This window comes from Motacilla alba, chromosome 7, assembly GCF_015832195.1.
Source record: "Motacilla alba alba isolate MOTALB_02 chromosome 7, Motacilla_alba_V1.0_pri, whole genome shotgun sequence".
Taxonomy (NCBI): Eukaryota; Metazoa; Chordata; class Aves; order Passeriformes; family Motacillidae; genus Motacilla; species Motacilla alba.
In genome coordinates this window covers 21,446,391-21,466,064 of record NC_052022.1, presented here as the reverse complement: position 1 = coordinate 21,466,064, position 19,674 = coordinate 21,446,391, and the positions used below count along the sequence as shown (strand labels likewise).

General features: G+C 42.4%; 1 protein-coding gene and 1 long non-coding RNA gene across 4 annotated transcripts in view; both read left to right on the top strand.

Moving 5' to 3' along the window:
• CHN1 (chimerin 1) overlaps positions 1-19,674 on the top strand; it is a 92,496-nt gene that overhangs the window by 66,038 nt on the left and 6,784 nt on the right. For all 3 annotated transcript variants that reach the window (XM_038143031.1, XM_038143032.1, XM_038143033.1), the window contains one exon: positions 12,399-12,483. In XM_038143031.1, the coding sequence (XP_037998959.1) occupies positions 12,399-12,483 (85 nt within the window). The remainder of the gene's footprint in view (positions 1-12,398; positions 12,484-19,674) is intronic.
• On the top strand, positions 12,490-19,024 carry LOC119703321. Its single transcript, XR_005257615.1, has 2 exons — positions 12,490-12,724; positions 12,812-19,024. It is a non-coding gene; the product is annotated as an uncharacterized LOC119703321 (long non-coding RNA).

Sequence of the window (19,674 nt, the reverse complement as noted above, 5' to 3'; positions counted from 1 at the left end):
TCAATTTGAATGTAGTCCAGTTTTACTTTCAATGCAAAAAAATCTCTTAGATCTCTAGTTAGATGATTAAATTGATCTAATCTCAGTTTGTTGATGGTAAATAGCGTTGGAGGTAAGAAGTGCATTCTGCTGCATCTGGATTGAGCAGATGGTCTGCATTTCCCTTAGTTTCTGGCTTTTCTCCTGTGTCAATGACTTGAGTGTTGGAACCAGCGAGGTTTATGCCATAAGGCTGTTGGACATGCTGGCATAGGCAACTACCTGTGTTTTCATAAAATTTACTTAGTCTTCTATGTAGCTTCTAGTTATTGCTCTAATTACTTTAAATAACCAGTGTTCTTTGGTAAGAGTGATACACATCAGTACAACATCTGTGTGGTTTGTGTCTGTCTGTAATAGGTGTCCAGTAAGGACTCAGTAATGTAACCTTTTGGTGGTCAAATACATTTGATGATTGGCAGTCTTAATTTTAAGACTACGTAAATTGATGTTTTACTGGATTCCTGTAGATGACAGTACAAATTTCATATAGATAATTTGAAGGCCAAATGTTGTCTTTAATGTAAAAAAAAACCCACCAAAAAATCTACTTTTATTTCTTTTAGGAGAAGGGCAGATTGTTAATATAATACAGGCATCTGATGATATAAGCATCCATTAAATGTCTCCTGTTTTCAGTTTTGATTTCCATCTCGCACATATGTCAGAATGTGGGAATATCCACATGCATGCACATATATTAATTTACCTATCCTCCATCTGATTTTATTTAAACCACCTTCTGGCTTTTGAGTGCAGATAATCACCAAAAGTGGAAACTTTATGTGATCAGGATGTTTTGTTTCATTTGAGTACTTCCATTAAACACAAATTTGAAAACCGTGTACAGAATGGTATGTAAGAAGCATTTAATACGAATGCTTCACATAACATATTTGTGCTGGCTGACAGTTCAATGCAGAGCATTTTTTCACAGGCTCCTGAGGTGTCCTAAATATCTGCAACGCATTGCAATTTTCATTTGTTCCTTAGAGTTTGAAGATAATTCTTGCAGATGCCAGCAGATCATGATTTTCCATGTACTACAGTGTATGTAGGATAATAAGTATTTAATTTTGCACATCTGTCTTCCCTAGTTGCTTTTCTTTAACAGCCTGAAACATACCTGTTTTGAAAATAATCTGATAACCTGATTTTCATTCATTAGGGTTTGTTTATTTCTTTTTTTTTTTTTCCATAAACTGTTTATGGAAAGTTTCAGAGCTGTGAGTTTTCCAGCCTTTTCCAAAAACAGACTGTATGTCTGCTCCAAGGTCATAGCCGTGGCACAAACTTTCCACACGGATTGTTTTCTTTATAATAGTTGCACTGTAGTTCCTTTATACATAATGTTGCCAGAAAAATATACCTTGAGAAGTCTATTCTCAAATCAGTGGAATGGAGTTGCCTTTCACGGATAATTTTTGCTATAAAAGACTAGAAGGGAACAAGCCCCTTACGGGGTGTGCTGCAACCAACCTTCCCATGGAAGGAATGTTGATGGCGTTCATGAACTCTAAATGTGTCCACTCTCTTGTCAGAATAAAAAGCAAAAGCATAAGCTCTTAGTAAGTACTGTGTTGTGGCTCTAAAATGAATGGCCATCGTTAGCTTGTGTGTTTTGTTCCTTTATAATTTCTTTGCATCTGTCAATTTTCTTTGCTTGCATGTATAGATGTCATCATTTAAAATGTCTGCTAGGTTGCCTGCCAAGCAGCAAATCTGCCACCCATGTGGAGAGGAAGTAAATATCAGGCCTAGAGTCTTCAACCTAGACTTTTGAAACAAATCAAGAAAAAACAACTCAGAAATTAAATAAATTTATCCAGTTCAGCTAATCAGCAGTGACTGCTGTCCCCAGAGGCTCCATGGCAAACAGGAGTGTGTCCGCTGCTTTGTACCTCTGCAGCTAATCTGCTTTTTGTGCTGCAGGCACAAGGCACCAGATAGGGACCCCTAACCCTCTCCCAGCAGCTTCTTTCATCAGTCACATCACTGCTCACAGAAATGAAGGGGTCTCAAAAATCCTTTTATAGTGGAAATGCTGTGGTATCCTAGTAGAGAGGGGAGGAATGGAGAGCCGCGCATGCACAACCAGCAGCAGTGCTGTCTTGGGGAAGGGAAGGTGACAGCTGCAGCCGCTCCAGAGGCAGCGTGGCGTTAGCAAACATCCCAAAGAGCTGACCACAGACTAAGGGACCTCAGTTCTCCCTGCACCTCCTGCCTCTGCGGGGTGGCTATCTGGGGACACAGGTGCCGTTTGGACGCTCAGACTCTGTTGCCTGCACAAAGCTCAGGCAGAGGGACGTGGTGGCAGAGGAGCAGTGCAGTGAACCATCATTACAGGAGTGCAGTGCCTAGGGGAGGGGTGAACATGAAAGCTGCTTTTAAATCATCAAGAGGACTCCTGAATAAATCCATTAACCTGTGTTTTGCTCCAAGGGTTGTTTGAAAGAAGAATGTAAAGACAGTTTTACTAGGAGTGCTGACATGGCAGGGTTTTTGAGAGGATTTAATCTTACTTAAATCTCCTGGAATGTGAGTTGTCTCCTGCCTGAAGGGAACAGGCTGGGTAGCCAGGGTGACAGGGAGCTCTGCAAGCAGACCTGGTCGGTAATGATCTCCAACTCTGCAATATTCTCCTGGCTGGGGAAGTCTGGTCTCTCATGAGCCCATCTCAAATGCAAATACAGAGTGCCTGAATTCTCTTAAACTAATCTCCATAAGTAAAGAAAAGGATGATTATTTATAAATGTCAGTTCTGACTGAGTTTTAAATGCATGTCCTTCAGGATGAAAGCTAGATGTGAGAATTATTCTCATTTTAAGCATATTTTTGCCTTCTCCAATTTATATAAAAAAATTAATATTTCTGTGTTCTTCTCTATAATGTAAAAGACCCATTTTCTAATAATTCAAATATATCGGATTAAAGAGGCTTACATTGTTTGATAGAGCATTTTATTTAGCTCTAATTGAATAATGGAATTTGACATGAGTGTGACTTGATTTGGTCTATCTTTTTGCATATTTGGATTACTTTTGATTTTCCTCTTTTTACTGTGCTTTTCTGAAATCCAGTAAACTGAATGAGACCTCTTGTAAAATGAATCATTAGACCAAATGAGGACAGTCACTTCACCATCCTCAAAATTTCAGCTCCACCTTTTCTCACAGAAAAGCTTTTTGTTTCTCTCAATTCACTTACCATTATGGGGAATAAATCTCCCCACAGACTGGGGGGAGATGTATCAATATGGACAGAGGGGTGTGTGTGAGATGGATATCAAGCTCATTCTTCCACCCAGTGTAGATGAACAAGAGCATCTTCTATTTGGAAGCTCTGGGAGACCTGTGCTCTTGGAAGTGCTGACAAGGAGCATAGCTGAAGCCAGTGGGGTTATTTTCTTACAAAAACAACTTAATCATAGGGGAAAGTTTTGTAACAGAAGAGTTTACAAAGTTCTGTAACTTCATAGAAGTGAACAGAACAGATTCATACTTAATAATTTCCATAAATTTATTATACCCCTGGATCCTACCAATAAGAATGCTTTTTACTGTCCCTTGCAATTCTCATGGTTGCTTATATCGTCCCCAAAAGGCAATAACTGTGACAGCTTGTAAATTAAAATAAAATTTCTTACCCAGCTGATATTTAATCTGTTCATTAGGTTTAAGGATAGGAAGCAGCTGGGCACTTCTGGGCAGGCAGATGAAGGAGGAGGTTAAGGCTATAGAGGAACTGCAAATCTGAAGGGAAAAGGGGCAAGGTGCCATGTGGATGGAAAATGAGAGGAGGAGCAGGGGAAGCTCTAGGTTGGAAGGTGTGAAGTGGGCTCTAGCCCAAAAGACTTAGATAGCCAGGTAATCCAAGCTGGGTTTAAGGTTTTCTCCATCTTCTCTCTCTGGTGAGGCAGTCTATTAGGGTAATGAACACATAGGATTCCCCTTGCTCAGTCCTCTGCACTTTCCTGCTCTTCCTCTCCTTATCTCTCCATTTCTGCTCTTGGCTTGTTTCAAAACATCCCATAGTTTTTTGCTAATAAAAAGGTACTTCTATTGAGGTACCTTCTGCCCTGGGTCCACCCTATCTGACATGGAATATCTTCTGCATCTCCTCCCCACCTGGTGCTGTGCTTTGGACTTGGGCACTGACCTCACTCCTTCGCCTGCTGTTTGTGTTTGCATGGGGTTGGGGAAAGAGATAAAACTACGCTTGAAAAATGTTCTTGATAAGGAGGACAGTTGTGGAAGAGGAGCTGGGATTTATGGGATGATAGCTTAAAAGGAAGAGGAAGGTGCAAATCTGAGATTAACAGCAAGAAATCTCCTGGGTTATGAAATTTGTTAGTCAGTGCGATAACATCCTCATCACTTGACAAATTTAAAATAAGCCTGGATAAAACACCTTAAAGGTCTTCACTCCCGTTCAGCTTTTGTGACTCATAGGCCCCGGGGAAGTTTTAGCTCCCTTGGCTGGTTACAGGTATTCCTTCAGACATCTCTGGCTCCTGATGCCTTGAGCCAGCAGAGCACCCTGCAGGTGTTTTCTTACTGCCGCTAGTCCAAGGCACAAACCCACTCTGCCTAGGGTAGTGCCATGGTGCTTCACTGAAGCAAGAAGGTGTCTGTGCTTGTCAGGGCTGGACTGAAAGCTGTGCTTCCATGCATCATTTTCCCCAGGATAGTGTCTTGTTTCTCTCTTGCCTTTCACAAACCAGATCTATCTCCAAAAGACTCATTTTCTGCTATCTCTCTGTGCAGTGCTGGGTACTGTCATGTTGTTTCCTAGTCACTATCTCACTAGTGCTGATGGACTCAGTCAGTTAATTGTAAAAAATAACAGTTGCAAGACTGCTAGCTAAATCAGTCAAGATGAACAACATAATTCCCTTTCAAGCCAACCATTCTTCCAGAGAGATGTTTTTCCATGGTTGCTTAAAGTGAGTCAGCCAAGGTGCTGATGAGCCTTGTTAGTTGGGATTCCTCACCCCCCTCCTCATCTGAAGCAGTATCCTGGCTTTTTCTTTGAGCATGACCCACTTGAAAGGCCAAATGGGGAGCTCCAGACCAGAGACAAGGTTTTCCAGAAGTAGACTATAACGTTAAATATGCACAAGGAGTGAAGGCTCAGGTGAGGACCAGTCCCTGGAAAGGCTGTGCTAATATAGACAGACTCAAGCATCAGTTTAATGAAGAGACTGCTGATATTAACAAGAGTTACTCTGCCGATGAAATTTGTATCACATCTTGGAAACAAATAACCCACCTGGCCCTGGCCCAGATTTTACTGGGGTAATTGCCTCTGTGCTGGGTGCTTTGCTAGTGTAAAAGGTCATAGCGAATCACTTCCATGCCACATCCTATTCTAGAGAGCTTCTCAGTAGAGACTTGCCTAAACACTAGGAAACTAGGAGATGGAAAATGCAGAAGTGCTTCAAAAAGGCCAGAAACTATAACAAACTCTTACTATATTAAGCAGAGCCATTTTTCTGTGACTTCTGACATGAACTCATTTCTATTTCTGATGTTCTGAAAACTGGGGCAGATGCTGATTTGGGGTAAATTGATCTAGTTCCATTGAAAAGAAGATGCTGGATTTTTTATTAGGAACAGAACTGGCACTGGACATGTTTTTGAAATATCTTTAATTGAGCCACTGCACTAATATGAATATTCAGAGAGAGAGCTGGGTGCCTCTAGCATAATCCCTGGGGAGAGTCAGTGTGTGTTCCCCTTAGATAAGAACACCTCAGGAAATTTAATGTTTCTATTAGACTCCTAGGACTTGAGGGGGGAAAATGGTTCAAAGGCATGGAAAATACCTGGAGAACATGACTGGAAAAAAACTTTCACAAAACTTCTGAGAAGACGTCATCAGCTCTATGTTGTTCCTTCTGAAACTCATAGTTATAAGGCAGTTCAATCCAGAAAAGCTTTTAGGCATTGATGGATTTTAGTCTCCTAAAGTATCTATTTAATGTTACTTTTTTCCCAAAGCAGATTCCAAATAGCACCATGTTATTTAAACCTTCCTGGTTTCCTAGTGCTAGTCCCTGAATTCATGCTTTGCCATGATTAAAAAAAATAAATAAAGAGAGAGAGAGATAAAGCCTTTCTTCTAAATAATTTATTTGGGCTGTAATTTCTTCCCACCACACCAGCAGTTTTTTTAGTCTGCATGTGTGGATCCTGTGAGTTTGCCTTGTGCACAGCCCAAAGCCAGAGCAGCTCATTTCTGTGGTAAGGCTAGGAAGTGCTCCTCTGGAGAGGACTGGGACTTTGCCTCGAGAAGCTTCTAGTGCATGTTATGCTCTCTCATCAGCAGCTTTTCCTCCATATTAGCTTAGGATCATGACAAAAGCATTCATTTAGGAATCTCTCAGGGGTTTGTATTCTATTTATATGTAAGGTATGTATGTAATTCTAAGGATTATATTCAATTTTCACCTCTAGTTTCAGAATTTTTTGTATGGAAGCATGTATTGAGTAAGTTGGACCTCAAATAAAACACAAAATGTTCCCATTTCCAGATATCAATTCAAAGAAAATCTGCTATTCCATCCTGAAAGAAAGGTGGCCACTTTCACTCAATTTGCAAGCAAAAAAGCCAACAACCTGCAATTCTCATTTTTCACTTCGGCTCTTACAGAGCACAAACTAACCTCAATTTCCAGTTGTTCCCATCTCTGCCGACACAGGCAGTGCGAAGCAGAGAGCAAACAAGATCTGACAGCGCTTCTGGCTCCAAGTGGGTGAGGATGTTGAGGGAGGTTGTCCTGCTCCACATTCCCCGTGCCCCAGCGGCGATAGCGATGCTATTTATACCCCGCGCTCTGGGCGAGGCAGCGCTCTGACAGCATCTCTCCTCTCCAGAGCTGCTGCACAAAGGCATTGGGGAGTTCCCATGGCTCACACCCCAGCTGGGCTAGGCAGAGTCAGCTCTAGTTCTGGAGAAGGTCTGTTCCATGCTCTCAGTTGCATTCATTTCTGTTACACCTTCAGGTGAAAGCAGTTATCTTGCAGATACTGCTCTGCCGTGTGGGTTGTCATGGCAGTCTTCTTGCTTCTCAGATTACTTGTCAGCAGCAATACTGTCCTCACAGGAGAATTACCGTGGGCTGGAATATTTGAAGTGCTTTGAGACCCTTGTTTTAGAGGCACTATCTAATCGTCATAATAGATACAAGGACAAATTGAAGCATTGCCCAGACTGATGGTTGAGCTTCTCCCTTGTATCTCTTCTTTACCCTTCACATCCAGGCAATCTCTGTCTGGACCAGGAATGGATGAAAAGGACAATGCCTACTGGATGCCAGCATGGGTGTGCTCAGTGCCTGATAAAATCAGCTGTGACAGGGAAAACAGATGTTAATAATACAGGCTGAGTTCATCGTTCTAATTGGGGTTTACAATGTCTCCCATATTCAGTTTAAAGCTTGGTAAAGCCCCAGTAGGCAGAATTCAGCTGATGGAATTGCAGATCAGTTAGGACCACTGAGCTGACAGTCTCCATCAGCAGTGTCTCATCATCCTTGGGAATTTGTTTGAAGGACAGTGTAGCCAGCAGACCTGAACCTTTGGAATACCATGTGGCACAAATGCTGGGGGTGTGGCACGTGTTCAGTCCCCAGTGGACTTGGTCTCTTCTGTGAGCCCTGACAAGGCTTCTGCCTGAAGTGTAGGGCTCTGGGAGCCCAAGAATATAGATTAGCAGAATTTTTTCCTATCCTTTTTCAAGGTGATGTGTCCCATCCCACAACAGATGGTAACACCTGGATTTTCCATACCCCATCAATCTGAGCAGCAGTTTGGTGTGGAGGGCTGTGGAAGAGGTGCTCTGCAGGGAGCAGGGTCTGATGGAGCAAGCGTTCAGTGGGGCTGTGGCAGCAGCTCCCGACAAAGGAAGCCATATTTGTGTACTGTCTCAAGCAGCTGTTTTATGTGCTCCATGTTGGTTTTCTATAACCATAGCTTTTCCAATCCAGCCCTGTTTTCTTCCTGTCAGTGGCTTTGCTAAAGCTCTGTTGATCCACCCTTTTCCTTCGTATCATGTTTGCACAGCACTTCACTGATATTCTCTCATTTTCTTCCTCCCTGCCTTGCCATGTGATAAAATGTGACCCTCCCAGTTAAGAATAAAAATTATCTGCTGGCTCATTCCTGATCTTCAGGTAGCAATCAAGGGTAGCTGAATAACTGCCTTGGAAAAACCAAGAGCATAAAAAAGAAGTGCATGGGTAACTAGCTTCAGCAGTGACCTTTACAGAGCCTGAGAAATAATGGGGAGAGATCTGCTTGAGGAGTTCACAGCTTGTGGTAGAATCTGCTGTCAGAGCCACTGCGTCATTTTTTATTTGGTTCTCCTAAAATTTTGTCCTTTCTAAAAAAAAAAAATTAATTAAATACAAAACAAAGTAACATTTTCTAATGCTCAGAGTTGTTAATCACATGAATGAAGCTATTTTTCCTTGTTTTAAGAAAATATTTTTTAAGCCTGAGCAAAAAACTTCTCCTACACAGTTCACAGTAATTATATGTTTATTGTGCCTTGTTGATGGTACAGGAGAGCTCAAAATAGAAATGCCTAGGGTTTAAACCTAATGTGAGGCTCTCTTCTTGAGAGAGCCTCAGACTTCTCAGACTTGCAGGACAGCTTAGTAATACTATTTTATATAGTTTCTGGAGCAGATATTTTTCTTTTAAATTATCTGGACTTTTGTTTTAAATTTATTTTCTTCTCCTGGAATTTTACAAATTAAGATTAAAACCAGTTTAATTTGCTCTCCCACTCACTCATTTTCCAGATTCTTTTAAAAAATTATTCCCATTTGGAAAGAGAGAAGATTTTTGGGTGGGAGTGAGAATGGAAGGATTGGGAGATGTAAAGCCACAGTTGGCAATCCTGCTCTCTCACATTTTATAAGACAGTAAAATCTGCATATGGCAGATGCTCTTTTTGACAAGGGGAAAGAAACCCCTTGTAATTCAAGTCAGGATCTCTGGGACTCTACTGGGTGTGTTTTTAGAAATTTTTCTGGAAATGATCTTTTAGTTTTGAAAACAGACAAGTTGCTTGGCTAGTTTTTAGAATGGGGAATTGAATATAAAAATCAGAATGCTGTATTAAACAGTGTCATGTGATAAATGCAATATTGTTTGCAGGTGCTGGCTCTTGAACTAGCGAAGGGATGCTAAGGTGTTTCTTTTTAGTTGCCAAACCCCACCCATCCTCTAAGATTGGAGGCTGTTGTGACCTACCTCAGAAGACAAATTTTTCAGTATTTCCTGGCATCACTCACTGTGTGTGATTTAATTCCCATGGAGGGTGTGTATTCAGAGCAGGGCAGGGTTAGGTGTCCAGTTCCACTCCACAGAGGTGGGAATATTGATGCTCTGGCACCACTGAGCTCTGGGAAAAGAAAGCACTGCTCAGAAACCCCTGAGAAACAGAGGCTTCAGAGCTGATCTTGTAGGGTTGTTTACACCAGGGCTGGAAGGACATTGTGACCTTTGGGCCTCCTGTTTAATATTGCCAGAGAACCTCCCATCTCATGGAAAGGACGAAGCAAGGCAGAGCATCGTGGGACACAGAAAAACCTACCCTCACCTTTTAATCTGCTTTGAGTTTGCAATCAGAATAATGGATAAGAAATAGTAATTTGGATGGGGCAGCATAAAGCAGAGCAGGCTCTGGGTAAATCCAGCTGATGGTATGGAAAGGCATTTCAGTATTTGGATGAAGCCTGGCTGCATGGGATGAGACAGAAGTGCTAATGCTGCTGAGACAGGGGTTCTCAAGGGCAAAGCCAGTCCAACCAGCACATGCAGTGTTGGTAGGGAAGAGGAGAGTCCACCTTGTCCTTGTCATTTTGAAGTTGACGATGAGTCATGTAAACTCTTCTGAGGAGCAGGCTGAGAGCCAGGCTGATACCAGGGGAGCTGGCTGTGGTACAGTCTAGGTGAATCGTAGTTACTACGTGTAAGAGAAACTGAGCTCATTAGAAAAGTTCATAATATTAAAAATGGAGGCAGAAGGTTGGAGTGGCAGATTTGGGATGTGATAGACCCTGCAGAAGAGTTTCTAAGGAGAATCAGGAGGAGATGGAAACATGCAGACAGTGGTGGGGAGCAAGATGTCAAGAAGGAAGAATGTTCACTGTTAAAACAGCAAGCTAGAGATTGGACATCTGAGGTTTAATGAGTATCAACACTGGGGGTGGCTCTGGAGGAGCCAAGTTGGGTCTCCAGCACCTAAGGACAACATTAGAAATGCTTCAGCAAATAGAACATTCAATGATTTGATGTTTGATGAATTGAAATCAGCAGCCACAGAGGCACAAGGTAGGATAGTATAATTCTTTTTATTTAGAAAGGCTAATAATGTATCAGTCAGCATTTAAAGGAACAAAACAAAATTCCCCTCCTTTCTGCAGAGATACTGAAACCAAAGCAACTTACAAAACTGAAAAATACTGTGAAAAGAAATTCTTTATTGTCCAGACTTCTGAAATGTTGCTTCAATTTTTCTCGATAGGATTTTTGAGAAGTATTTTAAAGAAGCATGTTTCAGGGGGAATTTGACCCAAAAAAAAAAAAATATGGTGACTGAAATGATGCCTTCTTTTTTTCCCTGAAAAAGTTCTGTTAGTCCTGCAGGCATTAAAGCACAATGCTTTGCTTCAGGATATTAGAATGTTCTTATTCTGGGAAGAGAACACTGCCAAAAACCTGGATAAAAACCACCAGTCTGAGGAAGAAAGTCAAAATGATGTGGGTAGTGCAGGTGGGTAACGAAGTGAATGGTGTGAAAAATCTCTTTGTGGTGAGAGGAGAAAAGAAAATGGAGAGTACAGCTGCTGACAGTCTTGTCATCATTTGCTTTGTGGAAGTCAGCCAGAGCTGCAGGGAGAAGAGGCCTCGTGGAACACATCTCACCTTTCAGAGGGTGTGGGACGGGTGGGGACAGAGCAGGCAGCGCTGGGGACAGACAGGGCAGGGCACTGGCAGCCTGTGCTCGCTTTGGACCAGGCAGTCAGGAATCACTTGGCACAGATGTGCATGTGAATCACTCGGTGAATTCAGCAGTAACTTTCCAGACTGTCTCAGCAATGTCACTGCTGCTCTGAGGGTACCCAGGAGGCTGCAGACCTTCCTGTAGCCAGAGCTGAGCTGTGGCCTGAATTGCAGGGTGCTGCGCTGTCACTTGTGGGGGTGTCAGCTGGATCCAGCTGCCCCTTCCATCAGTGGCGTGGGGGACACTTGCCACCTCAGTCAGGCCACTTTGCCTTTCTTTCAGTGTTCATAGCCAGAGCTGTGTGCCGATGTCTGGAACAAACGTTTCCACCAGCTCCTTCTCCCTCCTGCTCCACTCTGATCCACCGGGCGCTGCGCACACGTGAGGTTCCTGCCTGCTCCCGTACCCGCTCAGCAGCTCTGAGGAACTGAGTGACTCCAGCCTAAAGTAGTTTGGCTGTATTTCACTCCAAATTTCATTTCTTTGTGATCATCAGCTACTAATTTTATTCTAAATAGCAGCTCAAAGCCTTTTACGCTGGCTAAGGAAGTAATGATTTTCTCTGTAAAGAATCCTGTGGTTTCCTACAGCAGGAGTTTTATCAGAATGAAATCAGAAGCAGTTAATGGTGGCTGCAGGATTTGTAGCAAGCATGTGAGCCAGGAATGAAAGCAACATTGGGGTTTTTTTCTTCTTTAGCTTTGAATTTTTTCCTGGTTCAGTGGATTCTTTTTTTTCCTTTTGGGTTTTCAATATGTAGCATTAGTCTGAAGAAAATTAATTTCCTGTTGTAGTTATTCTAAACTGGAAAGTCTCTAGGCAAATTTACAGTATTTCTGTGTGGCACTGGTATTTTTGCCTGGCAGGACTCTGTCCATGCGAGGTAGAATCTTGCAGCCCATTTCACACACTGCCTTATGAAGAGGAAGCCACAGCAGAAGGCATTTGAGATTGAAAAGTGAACTCTTGCACAGTTGCTGCAAAAGCCTTGCCTCATGGTCAGACTCCTGCCCAGACAGAGGGATGCCAAGAGATGGGAGAAGGGCTGTGCCTGCTTCTCTGACCTGGGCTTGGAGCAGACCCCCACAGACCCGGTTCTGCTGCTCTGGATGGCTCGGGATGGAGGACTCCCGTTTTCCACAGGTCTGCAAGAGCCTTGGTTGTTAAATCTTTCTTAGTTCCTTTCTTCCTTTCCTGCAGTAATAAAGGGAATCTTCCAGAAACTGCAAGTGGTACCTTCAAGGAAGAGGAATTCTGCAGTGTTTACGTGCATTGATACTGATGTCTGTGAAATGGCTGGGTCATTCTCTGTAATTCTCCTTTCTGCTGCTGTCTTCCAGGTGCACACGTTCAGGGGCCCGCATTGGTGTGAATACTGTGCCAACTTCATGTGGGGCCTCATTGCTCAGGGAGTAAAATGTGCAGGTAACAGTCATTGTGTTCTTTTCCTGAGTCATTCCTCACCTTGTAACTCTGTAATGTGCAGCCTGCTCTGCCGTGACACCGGGGCCAGGCTCAGCCTGCTCCCTGCTCAGTGGAAGGAGGAAATGTATCCACTCTGCTGCTGCTGCTGCTGCTTTCAGGTATCTGTTTCAGTGGCTCACTGCAGTGATGCACAGCACCCCTCCAGCGCTCACAGAGAGGAGACAATCATCATCATTAAGAGGTTTTTTTTCCCCCACCCTTATAGAATGGAGGAGAAAATAGATGCATAGTTAGCTGTATTTTTTTATACCATTCCATGTATTGGTAGGTGTGAGGCCGTCATTGTGGATCTTGACGTGCAAGGTGGACCTCAGCAAATTCCACATTGCTTCTGTGAAACAGACATTCAGGTTAATGTTATATATAAACCAGCTGAGTCCCAGCATGCCACAGACCCTAAATCACATCTCCTGCGTGCAAACTGAAAAGAAAAGGGATGATGAATAAGGGATGCCTACTGAAATGTTACATAAACATTCAGGTGCTGGTAGAAATGTATTACACACATGGGTATCACTGCAGGCATTTCTGGGATAAAGCCTCTCCAAAGGAAAACAGTTGGACAGTTTTATTGATAAGGTTCTTCTGAAAGGAAAGGACAGTCGGCTTTCTTTCAAAGGCAAAGAAAAGGATCAAAGTGATCCAGATAGTTTGCTGTATTTAAAAAGTATTTTATGACATTCTAGCAAACTGTATTTATAAAAATGGTGCAAAGAGATGTTGATGTATGAAGACCTGCTTATGTTGCCCTGGAAACTGAATTTTCAAGCTAATTTAGGAAAATCTGCTCTGTCTAAAGCTTTCTGAAGTCTTGTCTCAAGCAAATAAGAAGGCTTTTTATCACAGAACTGCAAAATGATGTAATATTTAAAATCATTTCTAGCCACATAGGATTGAAATGTTTTTAAATTCTTCACCCATAACTATTTGAATGCAATATTTTGTTGTTACCATTACAGTCTGCATTGTCCAGGATGCATTGGAGAGTGCAGCTCTGTTTTAAGACATGATTATGCAAAAATGGCATTCCCTTTCTCAGTATTTTCCCTCTACTAAGAATACCGGATTGCAGCCATGTCCCCCACTTGTGAGTGAAGATTGTCAGTATGTTTTACTGCTCTTGATTTTATACAGGGTGTACAGTGCTAGGAGAGGAAGAGGAGGCTTGATTTTGGTTTTCTGATTAGTGTGTTTTTGATTAGACTTGAACCAGTAAGTGTGCCATCTTTATCTCTTGCCTTAGATTCCTCCATTTGGGCATTTAGGAGAGATATCAAATATTTTGCAGATGGATGTTAGGTAACTTTGATCCAGAAAAACAATAAAAATAAACAGTATGAAGGCTTGCAATGCTGCATGACACTGTGGAATTAATACTGTTGCTTTTACAATTAAATCCAAAGTATTTATTATTTTGTACTGCCTTTTTTTTTTCTTTTAACTGAAGTACAGCTGATTTTCTGGATTTATGCAGATTTTTCTAAATTGTGGGTTTCCAAAAGCTTCCAAAATCTGGTTTTCTTTCCTCCTTATGAGGATGGTAATAAGTACTGCATGCGCCCATTCTCCTCCTCACAGCATAAAGAGCATATGGGTATTAGATGACTTCATAGGTTCAGAAACTATAATTAGGGCTTTCTGTCTTGTGTGAGGTTTCACATCAGTCTTGGGAGCTTCCAGTAGTTTCTCTGATCTTATTTGTATTTTAAAATCCCGTGTTGTACGACCATGCTTGCTGAAGAGTCAGCAAGGATTTGGGGTGGGGTGAGGCTGCAGCGGCGTCTGCCCGTTCCCACGGCTGAGGCTGTGCAGCCATCAGAGCCAGAAGCTGCACAGGTCTGGCATTTCAGGGAAATATTGGAGGTGCACGGACACACTGCACAGCCAGTGCTAATGTACTAATGTAGGGGAGCCCAAGCCTGAGTGGTGGGAGTTTGGCCAAGTTTATGTGGTCTTAGAGTGCTTTTTAAAAAAACAAAAGGATTTTGCTTCTGAACTGGGTCATTTTAATATGGAAACAATGAGACACAGTAAACCAGGAGCCACATGAGGCCATTGTTTTTTAGAGTGGGTTTGTACTCCAAAAAAAAAAATTTACAGCTTTTAGCAGGATGCAGCCCACTTGAATTCAAGTGAGGTTCAATGCCACTTCAGGAAAATCCATGAAATCTGTTTGGTGGTCTGTATAATCATTTTATTGAAAATACCTACAAGCAAAACTGCATGGATCATATGTAATTTTATCCTTTTTAAAGCATTTGCTTTTTATAGCAAACAGTTGCATATCTCAAGAGGACTCTATTTGCTGTACAGAAGTGATGAGTTTAACAAATAGAAATGGATTACTGCATGGGCTACTCTCAGCCATTTAAAATCTTATTCTGTGCAGAAGCACAAAAACATGCAAAAAGAGAAGTGTAGGACAGTCCAAGACTGGACAGTAAAGATAAATGTCACCCATTTCAGAAAGGAGGAAGAGCCAGTGGAAAAAACAGAGCTTTTGCCTTGCTATGAAATCCTTTGTGTTGGACAGCCCCGTGTTGCTCCTTTGGTGTGTAAGGATGGAAGAGAGCACAAAGGAGCCTGTCCATCCTCAGGCACTGATTGTGCAGGCAGAGCGTTCATGCTTTCTGTGCCTGGAAAAACAGCTGATGCTCTTGTGACTAAAGTCAGGGAGAGGCCAGGTGTTCTCATCACGTTGCTCACTCTCACGGTATTTTGCATGTCTCAGTCATGAAAAGCTTTCCCTCTGCCCACACTTGTGCCTGAAAAACACATCCAAGCTCCTTCTGAGACGGGCACCCGGATTCTGCTGGTTGTGGAATGCTGGGCAAGGACAGCCAGCCCAGTAGAGGCCCAAAGGGCAAAGCCAAGCCACAGAGGTCAGGGCTGTGGGAAGGGGGCTGGACAACAGCCCCTGCCCATCAGCAGGTGCTGGTGCTGTTGGAGATGTGTGCTGCCTGACAAGCTGTTCCACTAGCTCGGGATCTGGTGGTGTTCCCGCAAAGAATGAGCTCCGGAATTCTGAAATGCTAATCAGACAGCAGAGCCTTGCCTCAGAGCCGTTCCCAAGGGGAAGCTATTCTGGAGCTATACATTCTTGAAACTCTAAGTCCTAAAAGCAGCTTTATCTCTGAGCCCGCACAGACCTGGGAGCCTTGAACAAGCCAGTGGCCCAGCCAGGGAGCTGTCGAGGAGGTAGGCAGGTGTCATGGCAGGAAGCCTGGGGACTTCTTGAACAAACTACTCTGATCTTGCAAAACTTCTATAAAATGAAACCAATGTCACTAAGCATTTTGGAGGCACAAATGTAAGTATTCTTTTGATTTGAGATAAGGGAATATTGGCTAGTTGGATGGGTTTTTTTTCTTTTTGTTTCATCAGCCCTTATTTTTCAGCAGCATTAGGTAATTATGTTGCCAAGTAACTCACTGCCCTCTTGAAATTCCTGTCTTAAAATAAAGTACCCTGTAGTGCATGGTGATGCGGATGTAAGCAGATTTTAGGGAGCACACTCATATGTTTGGAGGCAATTTTTTGCCATGGGGCTGCTTAATGAAGTGGCTTAAGGCTCTAGTGGGACCAGAGTTGCTTCCAGATGTGCATTGCAGATGAACACATAGCACATATTCGAGGCACTGTGGCAGCTCCAGTGAGGCCACCCAAGCTGCAGCCACACAGCTGAGGAGGAGGAAGAGGGCAGACCTTCACAGCAGCCCGCTGGGTTGTGCTTGGAAGCACAGAGTGCAGGACGTGGGGGCACTGGGGCTGCTACCTTCGCTTGCCTGTTGGAACACGCTGCATCCCACGAAGCAGAAAACGCTGCTCCCTCTGCTACAGAAAAAGCGTTACATTTTTAAAGAAAAGCTACGAGCTCATGAGTGATGTATGAGAGCAAATGGCTTTCTAACCCATTCACCCTTGCAAGAAGGAACCATGCCAGTACTTTGTGCTTGGGTAGAGCCTGCTGTCTTCCTGTGTCAGCTCAGGTGTGAGGGTATTGCCCTGTCTGGTCGGTGCTGCAATGGACCAGCCCAAGGCAGCACTCAGTGCCAGCACTGCAGCTCCATGCTTCCCACCCTCCTACACTTACCACAAATCTCAGATGAGTCTTTTGAGACTTCTTGCAGATAATGTATATCTACCCTTTAGCTCTTAAAGCTGCTCTTCAGAGCGATAGAAGGCATTAATTTTGGGGGGAATAATTTGGACATATAATTAGAGTGATGTATGTGGCACATGGTATCGTTCCGATGGAGCATGATCAGCAGCCATGTTAGCCAGTAAATCATGAACCAAAGGAAATCTAAAGCTGACTGAAGTCAAATCAGCAGTATAACAAAACATGACAGCTAAGTATATATTTGAGTCTCTGCAGATATTTATACCGTGTGCTCATGGGGCAGTAGTAACGTACATCTGTCTGTTGGCTCTGCTCATGCATTTAATATAAACGTGTTATTTGTTCTCTTGGCCCTATGGACTAACATCAGTATTAGCTGTTTCTATAACATTACCAGACCTTCTTCTAGCCATCATAGGAAACTATTGTCAGGCTGGTTTTAAATTTATTACTTCTCATAGAAGTAATGTCACAGCCCATCTGAACTCCTCGATCAATGTGCTGTTAAAGCCAGGGCAGCTTATCACCGACTTTCAGACCTGTCATCTAAAATTACTTTCTGCGCACCCTCTTAAATTTCCAAACTTCCTATAAACTCTTGAATTTATGACTGCATTGGTTTTGGTCCCTGTGGTGTATTTGAAAGGTGGCCACAGTTTGATAGCACTGTAAAAGGAGCAGTAAGAGTGACTTACAATTCTACTTCTGAGAAATCATCTCTATAAGGTGAAACTGATTAACTGAAGTCAGCAGAAGTTTTACTATTGACCTGCAAGAGCTCATGACTGCATCTTTTACACCTGTCCTGTATTATTCTCGGATTTATCAGCAGATACAATGCTTTAGGGGGATTTCTCTGAAGCTCCCCACCAGCCAGCAGGTTCTGTAACAAATGGGTAAGGCTCCTGGTTACTTTAGATCCAGAGTAAAGCTGCTGTTCTGGATTTATTTTGACATAATGAAAAGTAAATAGACCCTCAGTTTGAAATTAAATTAATCCTCTTGGTCTTAATGAACCCAGCCAAATTATGAAGCTCATGTGCAAACAAGGCAAGCAGTCCTAAGACTTTGCCCCTCGGCAGCATGCAGGGAGATTTAGGACTTGGCTTTCCTCTTCCTTCCCACTTGATTCTAAAATAATGGCTTTTGAAGCTTTCAAAGCATCTGCAGTGAGAACAGAGGGCTTTTTTTTTTATTTAACAGTATTTGGTTTGCAGTACAATTCCTGTCATTTAGGACTAACAAGTAAGTTGAGTATAGTTAAGTACAAAACTGGGACATTCCCAGTGCACTGTGGAGAGGAGGACTGACCTCCTGCCGTGGTGCTTTTGAGCTTGGTGGAGTTAGCAAGACATCATCCTTAGTTATCAACTGAACCAGAGATGAGTAAAGTGACTGAGACATGGATGTTCTGCCTTTTATGAAGTATTGTCAGCTGGGGTTAGATGCCCACTTGGTTCAGGAAGCACAGCACTGGTGAGTTTCAGGTTCTTCATTGGAAAAAAAAAAAACATCTTCTGATGTAAATTCACTGAAATAACCTTGATATATTTACTGATATGAAATTGCTAAAGTAAGATGGTTTCCTGTGCTTACACAACAGGCAAGGAGCCTTAGTTATTACAAGGACATCACACAACCCAATAATCCTGAACATAAGGCTCACACATTTTCTAAACATTAGGTATCTGAAATATTTCCAGGTTTTAAATGTTTCTCAGGAGTGTTGATAAGCCCTTAAGCAGTGGGTTAGTGCATAAAATCTAATCAAATGCAAAGGAAGAACAAATGAGAGAGGAGAAAAGTTGACTTCTGCATTTGTAATTATTATTCTGGGATTAATAAGGTTAGATTCAAAGCCTATCTGACTGTATGGGATTAGCAATAACACAATTACTGTCAGAAGCAAGGTTTTCACAATGAAAATATCTCTGTAAATTGAGATTTTAATGAATTGAAACTTCCTTGTACATAAATATAATTAAGATGATCTCAGTCAAGGCAATAATTGGTTTAAGTCAAGTGTAAGATACTTGGGAGTATGTGTTTTTTCTTTCTTGTGTGTATTTTATTCTTAATTATCCTTGGGTTCCCAGAAATGTAACTCTGAGCTGTATTGCTGTGTGTGAAGCAGCTAATTTGCACTCACAGAATCTTTCATGAGTTCTCATGAGTGAGGTGCTGCCATCCCAGTGTTGTAGACATCATTTTTGATAGACAGATATTTCATGCTTGTTGGAAGAGGTGCTTCTTGAGGCAGTTTTAGGAATTGTATGTACAGTAATTAATATTGGCCTTTGTAAATACTGTTATTACAATGTTAAGGTTTATTCCTAAATAAAGGAAGTCAAGATTTAAGATTTCCTATGTGGTCTCAATTTGCTTCCCTTGTGTGTGTTAAGATGTTGCCTCTAATTATTTGACTATTTTTTATTTTTACTCCTCAATTTTCTCTTTATTTTGAAAACAGAGTGCTTTAATAGTACCTATTCAGTGTTTTGTCTTGTTGTTTTTAAAAGTGCTGGTGTTATTAATGACACAGCATTCAAACCTTACACCAAAGAAGACTTATTTTACCTGTGCATTTCCACAAACATTGATTGATTTGGTTCTACAAGACCTGGAGGAGACAAGAACAGCTTCTCCTTGCCATGTTACAGCTGGAGCAGTGACTCACTAGAGGGCTCAGGTCACATGTTTCAGTGAATGTGGGTTCCCTATTTAAAGCACAGAGAGACCTGGTTTTTCAAAGTTCAGGCAAAATGTGGCACAGGGCACAGATATTTAAAGCAAAGGAAGAGCTCCCCTTGTCCGTGCTGGCTGGCAGGCTCAGAGTTTCTTTGTTCTGTGCCCCCAAACTACAGGCAGGGAGATGCTGGACATGTGGTCACTTCAGGGTCACTTTGGGGTCTGGGAGAACTTGACTAAGTGTGGGATTTAAATAAGTGCTCGGGTGAAAGCGCGGCTGTCACTGTTCCCTCTTTGCCAACCCTGAGGAGCCCAAAGCA